General features: G+C 39.4%; 1 protein-coding gene across 7 annotated transcripts in view; it reads left to right on the top strand.

Annotated features, from left to right (window-relative positions):
* The first annotated feature begins 3,260 nt into the window (after positions 1-3,260).
* LOC131361832 (sciellin) overlaps positions 3,261-24,026 on the top strand; it is a 29,552-nt gene continuing 8,786 nt past the window's right edge. The window contains exons 1-4 of one of the 7 annotated variants that reach the window (XM_058403419.1): positions 3,262-3,350; positions 4,583-4,648; positions 10,958-11,019; positions 21,180-21,234. In XM_058403419.1, the coding sequence (XP_058259402.1) occupies positions 21,198-21,234 (37 nt within the window). In that variant the 5' untranslated portion in view covers positions 3,262-3,350; positions 4,583-4,648; positions 10,958-11,019; positions 21,180-21,197. Of the gene's footprint in view, positions 3,351-4,582; positions 4,649-10,957; positions 11,024-21,179; positions 21,235-24,026 lie in introns of all 7 variants that reach the window. The other 6 variants (XM_058403417.1, XM_058403420.1, XM_058403423.1 and 3 more) reach the window with 6 other exon arrangements.

The following is a 24,026-nucleotide window of genomic DNA, read 5'->3' as shown; positions in this document are numbered from 1 at the left end:
TGTCTCGTGAGGCACTGACAGCTTTCTCTGCTGCAGCCACTGCTCTAAGACACATAGGAAGTCCTGCTGCTACCGGATCTAGCTTTGCCGAGAAGTAAGCCACTGGTCGCAGCCTACCCCATGCTCTTGAAGTAAAACAGATGTCATGCACCCCCCTTTTTCGTCCACAGTCTGTGTAAATGCTCTCATAGAGTCAGGAATGCCCAATGTGGGTGTGGTCTGTAATGTCTGTTTCAGTCGTTGAAACACAGCATTTGCAGTCTCAGTCCACATCACTTCACTTCATCACTGCAATAGCACTCAGTGGTGCCTCTAACACAGCATAATTGGGTATGAACATCCTACAGTATGAACACATACCCAAAGATGACATTAACTGTTTTTTAGTAACCAGTTTGGGAATTTTCTGTATTGCTTCCACTCTACTCAACTCGAGTCTTTTACCTTCTGCAGAAATTAAATGTCCTAGGAACTTCACTTCTTGTTGTACAAATTGCAGTTTTGATAGGCTTGCTATATGTCCTTCTTTAGCGAGGTGACAGAGCAATTTAATGGTGTCTTTTTCACACCGCTCTTTAGTCTGTGCGGCCAAAAGAATGTCATCTACATACTGAAGCAACACAGATTTCTGAGTTAGCTGCAGTGTATCTAAACTGTTCTTTAATTCTTCATTATAGATTGTAGGTGACTCACAATAGCCCTGACATAAGCGTGTGAAAGTATAGGCTTTTCCATTGAAGGAAAACGCAAACCAAAATTGATCTGGATCTACTGGTATGATAAAGAATGCATTAGCTATTTGGACAACAGAAAACCATGCACTGTCAACTGGAATTTGGGACAAGATAGTGTATAGGTTGGGAACATTAGGTGCTCGTTGGATCACAGCATCATTGATCACTTTCAAATCTTGTACGAATCTCCACTCATCCGGCTCCTCTGGAGCTCTTATTTTCCTTACTGGGAAGAGTGGTGTTTGCACAGGAGACGTCTCTCATGGCACAATAACTCCAGATATTAATAGAGAATTAAACACCGGTGTTATTCCTGCTATAGCTTCTGGTTTTAGGGGATATTGAGCCCTCTTTGGCCTATAATCTGATTTTGGTGTAATGATCACTGGAGGGCAATTTTCAATCAGACCTACATCATATTTTCCACTCGCCCACAATTCCTTGGGCACTTTTCGTAGTCGTACATCTGAAGATTCCAATTTGGGTAGGGCCAAATTGGTTTTGTACCATGGGTTGGGATCTGTCCCATCATCATCCCACCTGTCTCAGCTCTAGCCAGCCAATTTAGTGCTGTGCTATATGCATTTAATTTTGGGCTGTAAAGAACAGCTGGCTGCTCAGTTGGTTCCTAGTCATGACTTTGAGTAGCCTGTAACATCCATTCTCCCAAAGATTCCCACTCGTCATTGATGGATTTGGCTAGAGAGAGATGTGGAGATCCATGACTCATTTGGAATGGGTGTGGATGACCAGCTCGAACTGAAACCTGAGATAAATCTACCTCTACAACACATCTGTGTTCTTTCCATATCACATGCTTCAATATCAATATGTCTGGCCTATCTAACTTCCTGTACCATTCTTTCTCATAACTGTTATGTGGTTTGTGTCTGTGTATGTGCGCAGTACAGTGTAGTGCTTTCGGTATCATGTAGTCTGTGTGAGAAAAGGAGGTGAGAGTTTTTGCTTTCTGTACTAGAGAGTGTGTGACATCAGTGAGAAAGGAATTACTCAGTTTCCATTTATACACATAGAGCAGGGGTATGTTATCATATTTTACAAAGCAGGAGTTATCTCCCCATTCTATCCTATGGCGTAGTGATGTGCTGATCAAATTTAAATTTAGTTTGCACATCAAATCTTGGCCCAACAGATTTATTGGGCAAAACTCAAAAAAGAGAATTCAAATTGCCTATCACACATTTTAAGGGCACAGAGAATGTCTCAATTACTGACATCCCCGATGCTCCTATAGTACACAGAGAGTGATTGCTCATTCTAGGTGAAATAGAAAATTCACACAATCGTATCACAAAATGCCCACAGAGTCAACTAGAAACTGTATCGGTATTTACTCAACAAGTAATGTAATCACAGGCATTTTCTTAAATTCCGGTTCATGATATTTAGCATAAGTTTCATTCAAGGGTGAAATAGCAACCTCTGATACTTTGCTAGACATTGGTTTAGTGACAGGTGGAAATGGAACAGTTAGCTTAAGCTTTTCTTCATCGCATTGCACAAAAAGATCAGACCTTACCCTTCCTTGGCTGCTCACCCGTCCCTGACCCAACCAAACCTCATGCTTCGGTGTTTGCTTCTCCCCCGCAATGTCTCTTCAGACAGTCTTGTATCCAGTGGTCTGTTTTTCCACACAGGAAACATCCACTCTACAATCCAGGCTTGCCCCGTCCTCAACCTCTACCCTTGCCACGGCCCCTCCCCCTGTAAAAATCTCATTGAGCCTCAAATAATTGAACCATAGTGAGACGGTGTTTCATTTCTGTTCTTTCTTATTTCCCTTTTTGTCTTTCAGCATTCCACAAATTTTCTGTGTGCACAGCATGTTGTTCCACTACACAGAAAAAACGCTATCCCTTGCTCGTTGCGCGCTGAGACTTGCTGAATCGCATTTTCAGCACCAGAGAAGCACAATGCAGAGAGCACACTGCGCTGTGACAGGAAACAAGCCTGTTTGATGAAAAATGATGAAAGTTGACTTTGTTAAGTGAATTTTCATGGAATATCACTGTTTCCATGTTTCTAATGAATTTTTTGCAGTTTAATGTAAAAAATCATATTTCATATCAAAATTCATATTTTTTTATCTCTTTCCAATGTTTCTTATGAATTTTGACATTTTAATGTAACCAATCACATTTCATATCATAGTTGACCCCAAACATGTGGAAAAAGTGAAAGAAAACTGCCCCATTCAGCTGCACACATGCGTTTGTCTGAAAAACCATTGCTTGTAGAGCCCTGAGACTTGTGGAACTGCATTTTCAGCGCCAGAGAAGCACAATGCAGAGAGCACACTGCGCTTTGATCAAAATGATCAAAGTTCATATTTTTTATCACTGTTCCCATGTATCTTCTAATGATCAGTTAATTCTAATGATCAGTTAATTCTAATGAATTCTTACTTAGAAAGAAGAAAATTAATTATCTAATATGTTTTGCTGGAAATGACACACCAAACTCACCATTCAGGTTTGAGGTGAATGGCAACATTCTATTTTGGATCTTCCTCCCTCCCTTCAGCTTAGTTGCAGAAAGGTGAACAGAAGAAGGTAAATCATTGTCACCACATCACTATTGGCTTAAGAGAAGCAGGTGAGTACGATTAATTGGTTGAAGAGATATTGATTTAAAATCATCTTTGTACACTTTGTGATACTGTTTAGATTTACAACATACTTGTCTATTTATCAACATTTTTTCATAAGCTAAATCACCACTTACCTCTTATTTGCCTGTGCTAAAAGGTGTTGATAATATTACTTTTAAATAGTATTAGAAGGCAAATGCATGTCAGGACAAATTTGAGCAGAGACAGTGAAAATAACCATAGCAGAAGCTAATTTAGAGAGCATTAAATCTGAAAACTCAAATAGTGGTAAATATATCAGTCAAATTTAGTGACAATTGTAGTGTTTATGAATGAAAAATGTCAACATAAAACTTTAGAAGTTAGAACTCATAAAAGTTCTTTCAAGTTACATTTTGCACATTTGACTATATAAAGGAAATAAATTATATAGTGAAATATAATGTGAGAATGAGTTTTTGATTGTTTATGATATTTGTTTATGTTTATTAGACTGAACAGCTTGAAATGTTGAACTCTGAAACAGTATCTGTAAAGATCATCTGTAAAGAAAACAGATCAGTTGTAAAAAGATTCAAAAAGAAAAAACAGGCATATAAACCATGGAGGAAATAGAGACTTAAAATGTTAAAGGAATTTGAACAGGTGTGACACAAAAGGACAGGTTATTTCAGTTCACACCCATACAGTGAGGTTAAGAGAACAATGGGCACAGCAAGAAAACCACTTGCTACTTACCACAGAGTATGAATGGTATCAAGCTCATAATTAAGCATTAATTAATTAATTAAGAACTCTATGGAATGGCCAGCTCAGTACAGACCTACTCCCTCTCATGTTGGTTTGGGATAACCTGAACAGAAAGGTGAAAGCAAAATAACCCACAAGTTAAAATGTACTGATAATATTAGTTTCCACAAATATCACACATTTGTGGGAACTTCTGCAACAATGTTACTTTCCAAACAATATTTGATTTATGTTGTAGAATGTATGCTATGAGTGTGTTCTGCAAAAAATATCCACTTTGATGGTGTTACTGATTTTCTACTTTTTAGCAATGCATAATAAAACCAACAATATTTAGCAAAGAACTGGCTATCATAGTTTGAATGATGAAAAGATCGGAACATGCCAATGTGATTTGAATAAACACTAAAAAAGTTTATACTAAAGTATGAATTTTTTATTTGGTGTTGATATGAAGCAAATACAAATATTTTCTTCATTAACATAGGTAAATAAAGGACCTGGCATTATTCTGACTAGGACCAGATTCCTTCCTTCCTGCAAGGTCACCAAGGTCAGATCAGCATTTTCACACAACACAAAACACAGACGCAGAATATCACAAGCTTTAACAACAAACTTTAGATAAGCAGTTTAAATACTCGTTCAAAGTTGGCTTATCTTAGGTATTGTAACATCTGGGTCCCCCGCACCATGTGGATGGGAACCATGTGTGTCCGCATGTTATGGAAATCAGACCCATACACAGGATCAAACAAGCCCTGCTTTATTCACAGGGGTAAGACAAGACAAAGATAAGTCATGACGCAACCTAAAAATACAAACTAAATGACAGCAAACAAACAACATCAAACAACAAACAAACAAACAAATGACTGACACCGACACCGACAGCTGACTGACACTGACACCGACAGGCACAGAAAGTCAGAACATCAAGGTAAATGACAGGTGGCAAGCGGAAAGGCAGAACAATAGGAGGGGCATGGCACAAAGTACATGGGACATACATACAACAAAGCAGGCTCCAAAGATTCTCCTGGCAGCACCCCCTCCAGTGGTCTGGCAGGGAACTGTCCCAGTGGTTCCTAACATAATCCCCCCTCTATGGCTCGACTCCTGAAGCACCTCCATCTTAACTGAGGGAAAGCCCCAGGGGTGAGCGGGAGATGTAGTCCAGAATAAAGGGGTGATGCAAGGAAAACTGTAGTCCATGAACCCAGTCCACAGCAATGCCCCTGGCCCAGGTGACAAGGTGGGTCAAAAGGTTATCCAAACAGAACCTAAGATTGAGACTACCCTGCTGTAAGCTAACCCCAGCAGAGGCCAACTATGCCATCGGGAATTGAGAGCTCCTTTCCATCAAGGAAGCATTAGAATAGCGTGCAATAATGTGCAAGGTGCAATAATGTGCATCCCATCGGCATGACCCATTGAGCACGCCCAGCTGTCCAGAACCTATACTGTCCCCCCATCTGATGGGACATCGTGGAGGAAATTCTACCCATCGGCATGACCCAGTGAGCACGCCCAGCTGTCCAGAACCTATACTGCCCCACCCCTATCAGATGGGACATCGTGGAGGAAATTCAATCAGCATGGCCCAGTGAGCACGCCCAGCTGTCCAGAACCTATACTGCCCCCCCCCCATCAGATGGGACATCGTGGAGGAAATTCAACGGGCTCAGGCCAATGAACCCCCACCACCAGCTTGTCCTCCCTCCAAACTTCATCCTAGAGTTATGCGATGGGTGGATAGGATGCCCAGCTTCTCCCAGGTATTCGGCGCACCACGACCCTGATCAGCACCCGGTTCTGGCCCTCACTGGCCCAGGATGTGGAGGAATACATAGGATCCTGCAGTACCTGTGCCCAGTCTTGGACCAGCAGCCAGCTCCCCATGGGCCTGTTGGATCCTTTGCCCATCCCTAAGCGACCCTGGTCTCACATGGCAGTAGACTTTGTTACCAACCTCCCCAGCTCTGTGGGGTATAACACGATCTTAGTGGCCATTGACAGATTCTCAAAAGCATGTCAACTGGTGCCCCTCAAGGGCCTACCCACAGCCATGGAGATGGTGATGATGCTGTTTGTCTTCTGCACCTACGGCCTTCCTGAAGACATTGTGTCTGACTGGGAGCCGCAGTTCACGTCAAGAGTCTGGAGGGCCTTCTGCACCCACCTTGCAGAAGTCAACGTGAGCCTCATTTCCGGGTACCACCCGCAGTCCAATGGACAGACTGAACGTCTGAATCAGGAAATCGCCAGGTACTTACGTTCCTATTGTAGTTGAGAACAACAGCGCTGGAGTGAGTTCCTCCTTGTTTCTGCTTGTAATTTTGGAATATCCCTACTAAAACTGATGCATGTTTAAAAACACCCTAGCACCTTCTTATCACAAAGCACTTATCACTACCCGTACTACACCACTACATCTGAAGGTGTGCTGTGGTACCTGGCACCAAGATGTTAGCAGCACATCCTTTAGGTCCTTTAAGTTGCGAGGTGGGGCCTCCATGTATTGGACTTGTTTGTTCAGAACATCCCACAGATACTCGATTGGATTTAGATCTGGGAAATTTGGAGGCCAAGTCAACACCTCAAACTCGTTGTTGTGCTCATCAAACCATTCCTGAACCATTTTTTGCTTTGTGGCATGGCACAATATCCTGCTGAAAAAGGCTACAGCCATCAGGGAATACCGTTTCCATGAACGAGTGTATATGGACTGCAACAATGCTTAGGTAGGTGGTACGTGTCAAAGTAACAACCACATGGATGGCAGGACCCAAGGTTTCCCAGCAGAACATTGCCCAAAGCATAACATTACCTCCGCTGGCTTGCCTTTTTCCCATAGTGCATTCTGGTAACATGTGTCCCCCAGGTAAGCGACGCACATGCACCAGGTCATCCTCGTGATTTAAAAGAAAATGTGAGGCATCAGACCAGGTCACCTTCTTCCATTGCTCCGTGGTCCAGTTCTGATGCTCACATTGTTGGTACCTTGGGTGTTACACAGGGGTCAGAATGGACACCCTGACTGGAAAAATGTGCTGTCTGCTTTTCAAGATATATTACCTCCCCAATATAGTTTTTAGACTGATGGTATTCTTAATTCATGAGGTATTGAACAAAATCAGGACCTATTTGTTGACAGAGATTTTAAAGAACATCTGTAAGTTGCTCTGGAAATGGGTGTCTGCCAAATGGCACAAATGTGTTAAGTACAGCAATTAGCAATAACCATCAAGTTAGCATTAGCTTAGTATTAATCAAGCTAGCTTCAGTATTTGCACTGCCAAATGAACCCAATTAATCTAAAATAAAATTTTACATTTTATTTGTATGTTTCATGTTTCTAAGTAGGAAAGTTAGAAAAAGAATGTATAAAAAAGGGCAGTACACTTGGTCATTGTTACCCAAGAAATAATTCTGGAGAAGTATTTTATGGTTACTTCATAAATGAGAATGCAAATACAGGGCACATAAATGATCACTGCAGTTAAATTCTGACTTAATTTCGAAAGTTTATTCTGCTTGGCTCCATTATATTTCTAATAGGGTAGAAAAGGAGCAGAAAATTTCCAGCAGATTTCCATGGGAACTTCATCTTAATTCTGGAAATATTCCAAGTCGGGAACTTAACAGGAATTTATGGGAATTTATGAGAATTTTTATTTAAATTAATTAGAAATTTGGGGAAATTTATATAAACTGTATATAAAAACATAAATATAAACATTGTGTTTGGTCATAAGCTGACATGTAAGTCATAAAGTAATGCATAAAAGAAAAATTTTGACTTTAATTTAATTGTAAGTAGAACTTTAATTAATTCTTTCATTGAAAACAAAAGAATAAATGTTGAAGGTAAAAAAAAATAAAACAAACATATTTCTTTATGTTTGCTGTAAATCAAAAGCATCCCCCACCCTTTCCCTTCCAAAAAAGTCCCATTCAAATTTCAAATGAAAGCATTTTCTCTCAAGCTTCTTAAATTTTCTGCATTTTTCCTCTTAATCTATTCAGGTCTCAATCGCTTTTTCCTGGACATTATAAACATTTTCCATCTCTGCTTCTTCGACATCTGACTCGACTTCATCTTCGGTGTCACTGTCCAGCCTTGTCGAGGATGGCTCTATGTCAGGCTCAAAGAGCTGTTGGTTTGCCCAGATGGCAAACATGAGCCTGTTGCAGACCTTTGGCGCCAGAACTCTTGGCGCTTCTCCAATGATTTGACCACTGCAGTATCCTTTGCTTGCAGCAGCAGGGAGGTGGGCAGGACAGTTTGTATTTCTTCTTTGAGCTCAGCAAACAGACATTTAACATCTGACAAGATGGAAATATCACCTTCTATCTTGTCAATAGCTGCTGCTATTGGTTGGAGTATTTGTCAGGCTGCTAATCACTCTTTCCCAGAACACATCATTCAACAGGATTCTCTTGATGACACTTTCAATGGCTGCAGTCTGGGACATGGCCATCTCTTGCTAAGACTCCTTCCCCTCTAGCAGACTGTCGTACATGATGACAACACCACCCCATTGAGTGTTGCCTGGGAGCTACAGTGTGGTGTTCTTGTTTTTTTCTTTTTGCTTGGAGAGGTAGATTGCTGAAGCTACTTGTTTGCCCTTCACATATTTCACTCCTTAAGGAGAAAATTAAGAGCATGGACAGCAGAATCAATTGTTGTTACGTGAGGGTAGGTCTCCTCCATGCCTTCATGTTTGCAGCATTGTCAGTTACAAGTGCAAAAACCTTCTTAGGTCCAAAGTCATTGATGACTGCTTTCAGATCATCAGCAATATAGATGTCTGTATGTCTATTGTCCTTTGTGTCTGTGCTCTTATAGAATACTGGTTGAGAAGTGGTGAAAATGTAGTTGATAATTCCTTGTCCCCGGACATTCGACCACCCATCAGAGATGATGGAAATGCAGTCTGCTTTGTCAATGGTTTGCTTGACCTTTGCTTGCATTCTATTGAACTGGTGGGAGGTGTGTATGCAGGGCAAAGAACATTCAGGAATCTCTTCCAATAAACATTGGCTGTGAGCATCATAGGTGTGCCAGTTGCATACATTGCTCAAGTAAAACATTCATCAGCATTTCTCTGGCTACGTTCATCCATTGATGAACAATAAATCCTCTGATTCCAGAGTGACAAGGAGCTGATGAGAGGGTGTCTGAATCAGAATAATTTGTACATCAAATGGAAGCAGTTGAACTCTTGTCTGGGGTTGCTGGTTTTGAGCTCTGCAAAAACTTTGGGCATTTGGCTATATGTTGCTGCATTTTTATGGCATTCTTAACATAGGTCCTTGCACAGTACATGCAACTGTACACAGCCTTTCCTTTCACATTGTTCTGCAGAATAAAATTAGAAAAAAAGATTATAAAAACACTTATGCAATGCACAGATATGGCTAAACTATTGGAATATGCTGGAATGGTAAACATTTTACAATTGAATTAGAAATAGGATAATTGAATAAATACTTCTCAATCAGCATGCTTGCTAAAACAAACTATAACTTAGTATATACAGTACCAGTCAAAAGTTTGGACACATTACAATTTTTAATGTTTTTGAAAGAAGTCTCTTATGCTCATCATTCAAGCCTGCATTTATTTAGTAACAAATGCATTAAAAAACAGTAGTATTGTGAAATATTATTACAATTTAAAATAATGGTTTTCTTTTTTCAGCCATTACTCCAGTTTTCAATGTAACATAATCCTTCAGAAATCATTTTAATATGATATTTATTATCAATGTTGGAAACATTTGCCGCGTAATATTTTTTGGAAGCTATGATCCTTTTTTAAGAATTCGTTGATGAATAAAAAATGTAAAAGAACAGAATTTATTTAAAACAGAAGTGTTTTCTAACAATATAAAATGAAAGTATCAATTTCTTTCAAAAACTTACTGACTTTTTTTTTTTTTTTTTTTACTTTTTATTCATCAAAGAATCCTGAAATGAATAACAAATGAATTAAATGAATAATGAATGTTTTGTTTTTTTAATTAAGCAGCACACCTGTTTCGAACTTGACAATAAATAAAGAACATTTTTTATAGAATGATTTCATAGAATGACTTCTGAAGGATAATGCAACACTGAAGACTATTGGCTGATGAAAATTCTGCTTTGCATTACAAAAATACATTATATTTTAAAGTATATTAAAACAGAAAATCGTTATTTTAAATTATAATAATATTTAACAATATTATTGTTTTGATATGTATTTTTGGTCAAATAAATGCAGGCTTAATGAACATAAGAGACCTCTTTCAAAAATTATAAATAATAATGTGTCCAAACATGTTATCAGTACTGTACTTTTGTATGATAACAGAAAACTGGCTAGCAAAAGGTAGACGAAAGAACTATTATTAGTTATGGTCATATAGAGTCAAACATTAAACTAGCATCCAGAGTCTGCTTGTCCCTGCATTGCTGACAGAAAATGTGTGGTTTAAAGTGAACTCGTTTTCATGGTACACAGAAAGTTCGAATCTACATTAAATATTTAGCTAACAGTCTGAAGTCTACCTAGCAACAACAGTGTATCTCCTTTCTTTTCATCCATGATGACATTAAAGCCATCTGTTCCCGCTTTTTGTGTTTCATTGCTGACTGTCCCCCCGTCCCCAGTGGAAATTATGCCCCTGCCCTGTTATTCCCATGGAAAGTTTCCAGCCTTGAAAATTCCCGAAATTTTGCAACCCTAATTTCTAATGATCAGATGAGTGGGTAAAGAGACAATACAGTAAAATGTTTAAATAGAAAATTGAATATCCAATTTACATAGCAAGAAATGACACCAAACTCACCTTCCATCTCTTTGGTTTAGGGGAAGGGTAGTGAACAGAAGAAGGCACATCACTGTTACCACATTACTTTGATTCGTGAGAAGTAGGTGAGTGTGATTAATAGTTGGAATAAATATTAAATTAAAATTGGCTGTGTACACTTCATACTACATTTTGTACTGTTTGTTTATGGTCAGTTATCCAAACTTAATCACAATTTACCCCTTTTATTAAGTGTTGATAATGTTCAGTTCAAATGGTTTAGCCAGGGGAATATTGGAGATTGATGTCTTAAGATAAACTTGAGTAGACACAATGAAATTTGTCAAAGTAGAACAGAATAATCAAGAGAGCATATGGAGACCCTTATTTGGCAATATTTATCAGTAAAAACTATGAAAACTAATGTCTATGAATGAAAAACTTTAACATAAGGCTTTTTAAGATACATTAAAGGTATTTTAATCTATACATTTTGCACATGTGATTATATAATGGAAATAAAAGATAAAGTTAACCATCATAACATAAGAGTTATGGGATGCTGTTTATAGATGTTTAACAGACTAAACAACTTGAAGTGACCACTGAAACAGAATGTAAGAATGAACAAATAAGGTGTAGGATGAGTAAGAAAGAAAAAACAGGAATATACTTCATGAAGAAAACAGTGAGAATTAGAATTGTTAGGTAATTAAATGGGTGTGACTGAACCATAAGTACAGGTTATTTCAGTTCACACCCATGCAGAGAAGTTAAGAGAACAATAGGTACAGCAAGCAAAACATGTGCTGCTTGCCACAAAATATGAATGGTATATTGCTCAGAATAAAGTACATGAACTCCCTAAAGCACAAAATGTTGCATAAATAGATGGAATAGCTCCAAGATGGTGGCACATAAATACCACACACCAGCTGCTTCAGATCCAAAATGCTGCTGTTTTCCATTTGTAGACAATAAATTGAACTACATTTGATTCCAGCAGACAATATAGTGTGAGTTTACAGGGTACTGCATTTTCTTGGAGATATGACAAGCTCCAGATGCCACCATTCAGCTAAATGGGCTCACCTTGATTTGTGCTGACAGAAATGCAACTCTTGTGTGGTAAGGCTTATGTATTTATCATACATTGAATGGTCTAAGAACGAGGTACTTGTTTCTAGCTATTGAGATTACAACCAAGTGAATCCACAGCCACTTCTACAACAGTGGCCACCACCATTATCCCCATGCCGAAGTCTCCAGTGTCCTGCCCAAATGACTACTGTCCTGTTGCACTGACAACCATTGTCATAAAGTGTTTCAAGAGTCTCATGCTGCTCTACATTTAACCCAGGCTATGATCTGAGCAAACATAAATGGTGGTGTTTCAGTTAAAAATGTTTTTTTTTTCTTATAAGCAGTCTATCTGCTTCCTTGTGGTGTTCTGCAAGTCAGTCTATCATACATTTTATGTATTTTTCACAACAAGAAATTGGAAAATGCTTTCTGCTAAAGCTGTCTGTCTGAGCCAGAGTTTCCAGAGTGGTAGCCCAATGATATACCACTAGTCTATTTTGGTTGATAGACTCACATGCAGAACACCACAAATAGAGTTCCAAAAGATTTATTTAAACTAAAACAAACAAACAAACAAACAAACAAAACACCTCAAATGCTTAAAAAACAGTTCAATGAAACTGTAGGCTATTCTTGGTAGATATTCAAACTAAGAAGTCCCTCCTAGGAAATCTTGTCTAATATTTTTTTTCTTACAATTATTTGGGAACTGGTATACTGTCCTCTCCATAGACACACTGAGTCCCTAGAAACTGTATACAACCCCTGGCAAAAAGTATGGAATCACCACTCTTGGAAGAAGTTCATTCAATTGTTTAATTGTGTAGAAAAAAAAAACAATCACAGACATGCTACAAAACTATTTTCATTTAACATTCCAACCTTCTGGCTTTATGAAACACTTACAAAAATAAAAAAGAATGAAAATTGTAGTCAATTACAACTGTTTTTACAGATTAAACAGAGGAAAAAAATATGGAATCACTCAATTCTGAGGAAAATATTATGGAATCACCAAACAAAAACACCACTAGTACTTTGTTGCACCACCTCTGGCTTTTATAACAGCTTGAATTCTCTGAGGCATGGATTTAACTATCGACAAACAGTATTCTTCATCAATCCGGCTCCAACTTTCTCTTATTGCAGTTGCCAGATCAGCTTTGCAGGTTGGAGCCTTTTCGTGGACCATTTTCTTTCATTTCCACCATAGATTTTCAATTGGATAGAGGTCTGGACTATTTGCAGGCCATGCCATTGACATTATATGTCTTTCTTGAAGGAAGGTTTTCACAGCTTTTGCCCTATGGCACGATGCATTATCATCCTGAAAAATGATGCCATCATCACCAAACATCCTTTCAATTGATGGAATAAGAAAAGTGTCCAAATCTCAATATAAACTTCTGCATTTATTGAGGATGTAATGACTGTCATCTCTCCCATACCTTTACCTGACATACAACCCCATATTATTAATGATTGTGGAAATTTGCATGTTTTCTTCAGGCAGTTGTCTTTATAAATTTCATTGGAACGGCACCAAAAAAAAGTTCCAGCATCATCACCTTGCCCAATGCAGCTTCGTGATTCATCACTGAATATCACTCTCATCCAGTCATCCACAGTTCATGATTGCTTTTCTTTAGCCCACTGAAACCTTGTTTTTTTTCTGTTAAGATGTAAATGATGGTTTTCATTTGGCTTTTCTGTATGTAAATCCCATTTCTTTTAGGCAATTTCATACAGTTCGGTCACAGACATTGACTCAACTTTCCTTGGTCTACCCTTCCCTTTTACAACCTTCCCATTTGATTTGTACTTGGTCCAGATTTTAGAAACAGCTGGCTGGGAACAACCAACATCTTTTGCAACATTCCGTGAAGATTTACCTTCTTCAAGAAGTTTTATAATCCTCTCCTTTGTTTCAACTGACAAATGTTGGAGCCATGATTTATGTCAATCAGCTTGGTTCAACAGCTCTCTGAGCTCTTTTTTAACTGCAGACTAATTAGCAGATGTAATCAGATACAGGTGTTTGTTTTAGAACTGCAAAGTACATGGTGATTCCATAATATTTTCCTCAGAATTGAGTGATTCCATATTTATTTCCCCTGTTTGATCTGTAAAAACAGTTGCAATTGACTACAATTTTCTTTCTTTTTTATTTTTGTAAGTGTTTCATAGCCAGAAGGTTGGAATGTTAAATGAAAATAGTTTTGTGGCATGTCTGTGATTGTTTTTTTTTTTTCATTTTTTTTACACAATTAAACAACTGAATGAACATCTTCCAAGAGTGGTGAATCCATATATGGACCCTTTTTGCCAGGGGTTGTAGTATAACTGTTAATTTGCTCATCTTAGCAATATGGACATATTAGGCATTGTAGAACATTTGCTGCACTGAATAATGTCTACACATTCTGGGCTGGTTTTCTGTATCAACTGGATTTGTTTGTTTTTCCCAGTAAATAGTTTAAACAATGACTATTCACCAATATCAAAATATTTTTGCAGGCAACAATAAGTGACTCTGAGCAATCTCTTTCAGCTGATGCAAAAGTGAACACTGGGAGTCGACTTTATCTGAATAGATTGTGTAACAGAAAATTTTAGTATCGATTCTGCATTCATGATTTGCTCAAGACGATTTAGAATACTGGATACTATAATACTTATTTACTTTTAAAGTTATTTAAAGTACATTTCATAACAAACACAACATATTTGTATAATGTTATAACAAGATGCAAACAGAAAGTAAACAAAACCTTAAATGAACATTTTAAGTGATAGTTATACCCAGGGGCTCGAGCCCCGAATGATTTTAATCTAGCCTCGAATGTTTTATCCCGAATTTTGAGTGTAGAGGAATTAAGTAAATGTTGATCGTTTTAGCTGAGCACTGTTGCCGTTTACTGTACGCGATTTTGACTGAAACCCTCTCTGCACGCACACACACACACACACGCACGCACGCCAAATACCGCGAGAGTGTGCGCTCGAATATGCACTACATCCGCTCTCGCGATACTTTAATGTCATACACCTTTCGGTCTGCGCCGCGCCGCTTTCACACCGTGTGAATAAAATACCTTACAGCCCTTGAACGGGACAGCAATAAAAAAAGGGTCAATGAAAAAAACAATGTTATTATTCAGATAATAGTCTCACTTTTAATTTTTATTGTAAACACAGTTGATAAAAGTAGTACATATATATATACATATACATATATATATACATATACATATACATATATATATATATACATATATATATATATATATATATATATATATATATATATATATATATATATACACTATATTGCCAAAAGTATTCGCTCACCTGCCTTGACTCGCATATGAACTTAAGTTCATCCCATTCCTAATCCATAGGGTTCAATATGACATCAGTCCACCCTTTGCAGCTATAACAGCTTCAACTCTTCTGGGAAGGCTGTCCACAAGGTTTAGGAGTGTGTTTATGGGAAATTTTGACCATTCTTCCAGAAGCGCATTTGTGAGGTCACACACTGATGTTGCACGAGAAGGCCTGGCTCTCAGTCTCCGCTCTAATTCATCCCAAAGGTGTTCTATTGGGTTGAGGTCAGGACTCTGTGCAGGCCAGTCAAGTTCATCCACACCATTCTCTGTCATCCATGTCTTTATGGACCTTGCTTTGTGCACTGGTGCACAGTCATGTTGGAAGAGGAAGGGGCCAGCTCCAAAGTGTTCCCACAAAGTTGGGAGCATGGAATAGTCCAAAATGTCTTGGTATGCTGAAGCATTCAGAGTTCCTTTCACTGGAACTAAGGGGCCAAGCCCAGCTCCTGAAAAACAACCCCACACCATAATCCCCCCTCCACCAAACTTTACACTTGGCACAATGCAGTCAGACAAGTACCGTTCTCCTGGCAACCGCCAAACCCAGACTCGTCCATCAGATTGCCAGATGGAGAAGCGCGATTCGTCACTCCAGAGAACGTGTCTCCACTGCTCTAGAGTCCAGTGGCGGTGTGCTTTACACCACTGCATCCGACGCTTTGCATTGCACTTGGTGATGTATGGCTTGGATGCAGCTGCTCGGCCATGGAAACCCATTCCATGAAGCTCTCTGCGCACTGTTCTTGAGCTAATCTGAAGGCCACATGAAGTTTGGAGGTCTGTAGCGATTGACTCTGCAGAAAGTTGGCGACCTCTTCGCACTATGCGCCTCAGCATCTGCTGACCCCGCTCCATCAGTTTACAGTCTTATGTAAAAGTTTAGGCACCCCTTGATAATTAACAGATTTTGGTGATTTTTTAATTGAAAAGATGTTAACACAGTCTCTCTTGGAAATGGAAAAAATGCACAATATTTTCAGCAAACATTGATGCATAGTTACTTCTTATGCCATGAACAAAGATAAAAAAATAAAAACATTATTGTGGCACTGTGCAAAAGTTTGGGCACCCTACATAATCAGTACTTAGTAACACCTCCTCTGGCAGATATCACAGCTTGCAAACGCTTTGTATAGCCAGCTAAAAGTCTTTCAATTCTTGTACTTGGGATTTTCTCCCATTCTTCCTTGCAAAAGGCTTCTAGTTCTGTAATATTCTTTGGTCGTCTTGCATGCACAGCTCTTTTAAGATCTACCCACAAATTTTCAATGATGTTTAAATCAGGGGACTGTGATGGCCATTCCAAAACCTTCAGCTTGCGTCTCTTTAGGTATTCCATAGTGGATTTCGAGGTATGTTTAGGATCATTGTCCTGTTGTAGAAGCCATCCTCTTTTCAGCTTCAGCTTTTTTACAGATGGTATGATGTTTGCTTCCAGAATTTGCTGGTATTTAGTGGAATCCATTCTTCCCTCCACCCGTGCAATGTTTCCCGTGCCACTGGCTGCAACACAACCCCAAAGCATGATAGATCCACCCCTATGCTTAATAGTTGGCAAGGTGTTCTTTTCATGAAATGCTGCTCCTTTTTTTCTCCAAACATGCCTTTGCTGATTGTGGCCAAAGAGTTCTATTTTAACTTCATCAGTCCACAGCACTTGTTTCCAAAACGCATCAGGCTTCTGTAGATCTTCTGTTGCATACTTCTGACGTTGGATTTTATGATGGGGACGCAGGAAAGGTTTTCTCCTGCTGACTCTTCCATGAAGGTCTTGTCTGTGCAAGCATCGCTGCACAGTGGAATGGTGCACCACCACTCCTGAGTCTGCTAAATCTTCCTGCAGGTTTTTTGCAGTCAAATGGGGGTTTTTATTTGTCTTTCTGACCAGCATACGAGCAGTTCTCTCCGAGAGTTTTCTTGGTCTTCCAGATCTCATCTTGACCTCCACAGTTCCCCTGAACTGCCATCTCTTAATTACATTTCTCACTGTGGAAACTGCAAGCTGACAACGCTTTGCTATCTTCTTGTAGCCTTCTCCTGCATTGTGGGCATCAATAACTTTCATTTTCAGAGTCTTACACAGCTGCTTAGAGGAACCCATGGTTGTTGAGTGTCCGCAAGTGTGTGCACAAGGTTTGAAGAGTCAAAGTATTTGTAAAGCTTTGAAATTGGCATTTACTAATGACAGCTGTTGCCATGCATCAGATCTAACGAGCTGATTAAGGTCTGAAACCTTGTAAAAAGAATCTGAGACTCTGGAACTCTTAGAGTGCCCAAACTTTTGCACAGTGCCATAATAATGTTTTTATTTTTTATCTTTGTTCAATTTATGGCATAAGAAGTAACTATGCATCAATGTTTGCTGAAAATATTGTGCATTTTTTTCCATTTCCAAGAGAGACTGTGTTAACATCTTTTCAATTAAAAAATCACCAAAATCTGTTATTTATCAAGGGGTGCCTAAACTTTTTCATAAGACTGTACGTGGCCTACCACTTCGTGGCTGAGTTGCTGTCGTTCCCAAACACTTTCACGTTCTTATAATACAGCTGACAGTTGACTGTGGAATATTTAGGAGCGAGGAAATTTCATGACTGGATTTGTTGCATAGGTGGCATCCTATCACAGTTCCACGCTGGAATTCACTGAGCTCCTGAGAGCGACCCATTCTTTCACAAATGTTTGTAAAAACAGTCTGCATGCCTAGGTGCTTGATTTTATACACCTGTGGCCATGGAAGTGATTGGAACACCTGATTCTGATTATTTCGATGGGTGAGCGAATACTTTTGGCAATATAGTGTATATATATATATATATATATATATATATATATATATATATATATATATATATATATATATATATATAGTATCTCACAAAAGTGAATACACCCCTCACATTTTTGTAAATATTTTATTATATCTTTTCTTGTGACAACACTGAAGAAATGACACTCTGCTACAATGTAAAGTAGTGAGTGTACAGCCTGTATAACAGTATAAATTTGCTGTGCCCTCAAAATAACTCAACACACAGCCATTAATGTCTAAACCTCTGGCAACAAAAGTGAGTACACCCCTAAGTGGAAATGTCCAAATTGGGCCCAAAGTTTCAATATTTTTTAAATTATTTTATCATTTTATATATATACACTACCAGTCAAAAGTTTGGACACACCTTTTAATTCAATGTTTTTTGTTTAGGGATTTATTTTCTACATTCTAGAACAATACTGGAGATTTCAAAACTATGAAATAACACACATGGACTTAAGTAATCCATATGTAACGACAACAAAAAACAGTCAGTTGTTATTTTAAGACACGAAGGTCAGGTGTTCTGGAATAGTTCTTGCAAGAACGGTATTGTCAAGTGCATTTGCAAAACCCATCAAGCACCATGATGAAACTGGCTCACATGAAGGTCAGCCCAGTAAATCAAGACCAAAACTTACCTCTGCTGCAGAGGAGTAGTTCATTTAGAGTTGCCAGCCTCAGAAATCACCAATTAACAGCACCTCAGATTAGAGCCGTTACGAAGGCTTTACAGAGCATCAGTAGCAGACAACACTATATTGCCAAAAGTATTCGCTCACCTGCCTTGACTCGCATATGAACTTAAGTGACATCCCATTCCTAATCCATAGGGTTCAATATGACGTCACTCCACCCTTTACAGCTATAACAGCTTCAGCTCTTCTGGGAAGGCTGTCCACAAGGTTTAGGAGTGTGTTTATGGGCATTTTTGACCATTCTTCCAGAAGCGCATTTGTGAGGTCACACACTGATGTTGGACAAGAAGGTCTGGCTCTCAGTCTCCACTCTAATTCATCCCAAAGGTGTTCTATCGGGTTGAGGTCAGGACTCTGTGCAGGCCAGTCAAGTTCATCCACACCAGACTCTGTCATCCATGTCTTTATGGACCTTGCTTTGTGCACTGGTGCACAGTCATGTTGGAAGAGGAAGGGGCCAGCTCCAAACTGTTCCCACAAAGTTGGGAGCATGGAATTGTCCAAAATGTCTTGGTATGCTGAAGCATTCAGAGTTCCTTTCACTGGAACTAAGGGGCCAAGCCCAGCTCCTGAAAAACAACCCCACACCATAATCCCCCCTCCACCAAACTTTACACTTGGCACAATGCAGTCAGACAAGTACCGTTCTCCTGGCAACCGCCAAACCCAGACTCGTCCATCAGATTGCCAGATAGAGAAGCGCGATTCGTCACTCCAGAGAACGCGTCTCCAATGCTCTAGAGTCCAGTGGCGGCGTGCTTTACACCACTGCATCCAATGCTTTGCATTGCACTTGGTGATGTATGGCTTGGATGCAGCTGCTCGGCCATGGAAACCCATTCCATGAAGCTCTCTCTTCGCACTGTTCTTGAGCTAATCTGAAGGCCACATGAAGTTTGGAGGTCTGTAGCGATTGACTCTGCAGAAAGTTGGCGACCTCTTTGCACTATGCGCCTCAGCATCCGCTGACCCTGCTCCGTCAGTTTACGTGGCCTACCACTTCGTGGCTGAGTTGCTGTCGTTCCCAAACACTTCCACGTTCTTATAATACAGCTGACAGTTGACTGTGGAATATTTAGGAGCGAGGAAATTTCACGACTGGATTTGTTGCACAGGTGGCATCCTATCACAGTTCCACGCTGGAATTCACTGAGCTCCTGAGAGCGACCCATTCTTTCACAAATGTTTGTAAAAACAGTCTGCATGCCTAGGTGCTTGATTTTATACACCTGTGGCCATGGAAGTGATTGGAACACCTGATTCTGATTATTTGGATGGGTGAGCGAATACTTTTGGCAATATAGTGTCTCTCAATATCAACTGTTCAAAGGACATTATTGTGTATTTCGGCCGCCTTCAGCATTGTTTTATAATGTAGAAAGAAATAAACATCAGGAAAGACCATGGAATTAGAAGATGTGTCCAAACTTTTGACTGGAGGTATATATAAATATATATATATATATACATCTGGCCCACTGGCTACCCTCTGACCGGCCTGATTATATATATATATATATATATATATATATATATATCAGGCCGGTCAGAGGGTAGCCAGTGGGCCAGATGTGGCAGTAAAATGCCTAGGTCTGGCTTAGGTGAACAATGGGCCAGAATAGACTTAATCATTTGGCTGTTCTGTCAGTTGAAGAAGGAATTCTAAACACTATAAATACTAGTATGGTAACTGACCGTTTTGCTCAAGCCAAATCTCAAAGATACTGTCTGATGATTCCACCCTCAAAGAAATAGGATAGAAAAGTCACCAAGAGCATGAAGTAGACAAGATACAAGCAGCAAGACAGATGAGAGAACAATAAGAGAAGAGAGGCTATAAAAAAATAAACAAAGAACAATGCATACAGTAGTGGCAGCATAAATGAGGAATGAAGTTACATATCATTTGTGTAAATTTGTGTTTATTATTAAATAATATTACATAAAGATGCCCTTACAAAACGTGTTATTGTTGCTTAGCCCCTCTCCCTAATTAGCCGTTGTTTCGAGCTCAGCCCCTGATGTTTTCAAATCCTAGAAACGCCCCTGGTTATACCAAGACTAACAACTGGTTTTGGATAAAACAAAAAACAAAAACTGAACAGGAGCTATTTATTATTTAAAAGACATCTTATTCATGACCTCTGATTCATTGAAAAGCACTGGATTTGACATTGACTATAATATAACAATAATAACAATAGTATAACTATAATACTGGCACACTTGGGCCAATCATGTAAAACCTGTTTGACAAATTTAATCTTCTGTACCTTTGATTCTTTGTTTTCAACAGAAATAAACCAGTTTCAAAATGTACTCCAACAAGACACAGCAATTACTGAAATCAGGTTAGATTTCCTTTGTGTTTGGGTGGTTGTTTGGGTACATGTCAGTGTAATATGTATGAGAATTTCATTTCACAATTTCACAAAAAATAAAATAAAAGTAAACTGGCTTCCTAAATAACACATAATGGTTAGGGTTATACCTTACATTTTTAGATACAGCTCTGGAAAAAAATGAGAGACCACTACAAAATTCAGTTTCTCTGGTTTTACTATTTATAGGTATGTGTTTGAGTAAAGTGAACATTTTTGTTTTATTTGGTAAATTTACAACATTTCTCCCAAATTCCAAATAAACATATCCCTTATTTAGACCATTTATTTGCGGAAAATGATGGTTAAAATAACAAAAAAGATGGTGTTTTCAGACAATGCAAAGAAAACAAGTTCTTGTTCATTAAACAATTCTAATGACAGTAAGACTAAAACTAAGACTAAGAACAGTTTAGTTTTCATTTTTAATCACAGCTTTCATGCATCCTGGCATGCTGTCCACCAATCTTTCACATTGCTGTTGGGTGACTTAATTCCACTCCTGGTGCAAGAATTCAGACAGCTCAGCAGTGTTTGATGGCTTGTGACCATTCATCTTCCTTATGATCACATTCCAGAGGTTTTCAATGAGCTTCAGGTCTGGAGATTGGGCTGGCCATGAGAGAGTCTTGATGTGGTGGTCCTCCATCCACCCCTTGATGTGACTGTGTGGCATGGAGCATTGTCCTGCTAGAAAACAACAATCCTCAGAGTTGGAAGGAAGCAGGTTTTCTTACAGGACAAATTTGTACATGGCTTGATTCATGCACCTGTCACAAAGACAAATGTCTGAAGCACCCCCAGATCAACACTGATCCTCCACCTAATTTCTCAGTGGTTATGAGACACTAAGGTGTGCAGGCCTCTCCAGGTCTCTGTCTAACTATTAGATGCTTTGTGGATGACCCCACACACCCCTCACACACACTTTCCACCCTCCTGCCATCTGGAAAGAGGTACCGAAGCATTCGGGCCCTCACAACCAGACTGTGTAACAGTTTTTTTCCTCAAGCCATCAGGCTCCTGGGACTGAAACTATACCAACTCTCTCTCTCTCTCTCACACACACACACACACACTCACCTGTGAGAACAGACTCATAATATAATGTTTATATTATATTATGAGTCTGACCTTATGAGGTCATGAGCATGAGCATAAGGTCATGAGCATGACCTTATTCTAATGAACCACTGTCTTTGAAAGTTTAAGGATGGACGCAACCTGATGCTCACTGTATTCCACTGCCAGTGAAGCCAGATTTGAACTCTTCTTTTCCTCACTCAAAAATTTCTTTTCCACTCTTTTTGCATGGTCAGTAGTTTTTGACTCTTAGTATTTGACTCTTTTTGCCATCCAGCCGGTTGGAAGAGGATAGTGGAAAGTGTTTTTTATACTTTTCCTCGTTAATAATAACAATAATAATAATAATAATAATAATAATAATAATAATAATAATAATAATAATATTTGGTTCAGTTGATCACCTAATCAGTACTTTATTAAGCAGAATATGCCTGTGTTAGAATTTCACAGACACTGAAATGGAATGGCTGCCATATAAGTAAAGATGCTGATTTAAGAAAAAAATTGGAGTGGTCTCTTAATGTTGTAGAGCTGAATATACACTATATTGCCAAAAGTATTTGCTCACCCATCGAAATAATCAGAATCAGGTGTTCCAATCACTTCCATGGCCACAGGTGTATAAAATCAAGCACCTAGGCATGCAGACTGTTTTTACAAACATTTGTGAAAGAATGGGTCGCTCTCAGGAGCTCAGTGAATTCCAGCGTGGAACTGTGATAGGATGCCACCTGTGCAACAAATCCAGTCATGAAATTTCCTCGCTCCTAAATATTCCACAGTCAACTGTCAGCTGTATTATAAGAACGTGGAAGTGTTTGGGAATGACAGCAACTCAGCCACGAAGTGGTAGGCCACGTAAACTGACGGAGCGGGGTCAGCGGATGCTGAGGCGCATTGTGCGAAGAGGTCGCCAACTTTCTGCAGAGTCAATCGCTACAGACCTCCAAACTTCATGTGGCCTTCAGATTAGCTCAAGAACAGTGCGCAGAGAGCTTCATGGAATGGGTTTCCATGGCCGAGCAGCTGCATCCAAGCCATACATCACCAAGTGCAATGCAAAGCGTCGGATGCAGTGGTGTAAAGCACGCCGCCACTGGACTCTAGAGCATTGGAGACGCGTTCTCTGGAGTGACGAATCGCGCTTCTCCATCTGGCAATCTGATGGACGAGTCTGGGTTTGGCGGTTGCCAGGAGAACGGTACTTGTCTGACTGCATTGTGCCAAGTGTAAAGTTTGGTGGAGGGGGGATTATGGTGTGGGGTTGTTTTTCAGGAGCTGGGCTTGGCCCCTTAGTTCCAGTGAAAGGAACTCTGAATGCTTCAGCATACCAAGACATTTTGGACAATTCCATGCTCCCAACTTTGTAGGAACAGTTTGGAGCTGGCCCCTTCCTCTTCCAACATGACTGTGCACCAGTGCACAAAGCAAGGTCCATAAAGACATGGATGACAGAGAATGGTGTGGATGAACTTGACTGGTCTGCACAGAGTCCTGACCTCAAGCCGATAGAACACCTTTGGGATGAATTAGAGCGGAGACTGAGAGCCAGGCCTTCTCGTCCAACATCAGTGTGTGACCTCAGAAATACGCTTCTGGAAGAATGGTCAAAAATTCCCATAAACACACTCCTAAACCTTGTGGACAGCCTTCCCAGAAGAGTTGAAGCTGTTATA

Source organism: Hemibagrus wyckioides, linkage group LG11 (assembly GCF_019097595.1).
Source record: "Hemibagrus wyckioides isolate EC202008001 linkage group LG11, SWU_Hwy_1.0, whole genome shotgun sequence".
Lineage (NCBI taxonomy): Eukaryota > Metazoa > Chordata > Actinopteri > Siluriformes > Bagridae > Hemibagrus > Hemibagrus wyckioides.
Note: the sequence above shows the minus strand (reverse complement) of the source record. Positions and strands in the feature narration are given on the sequence as shown.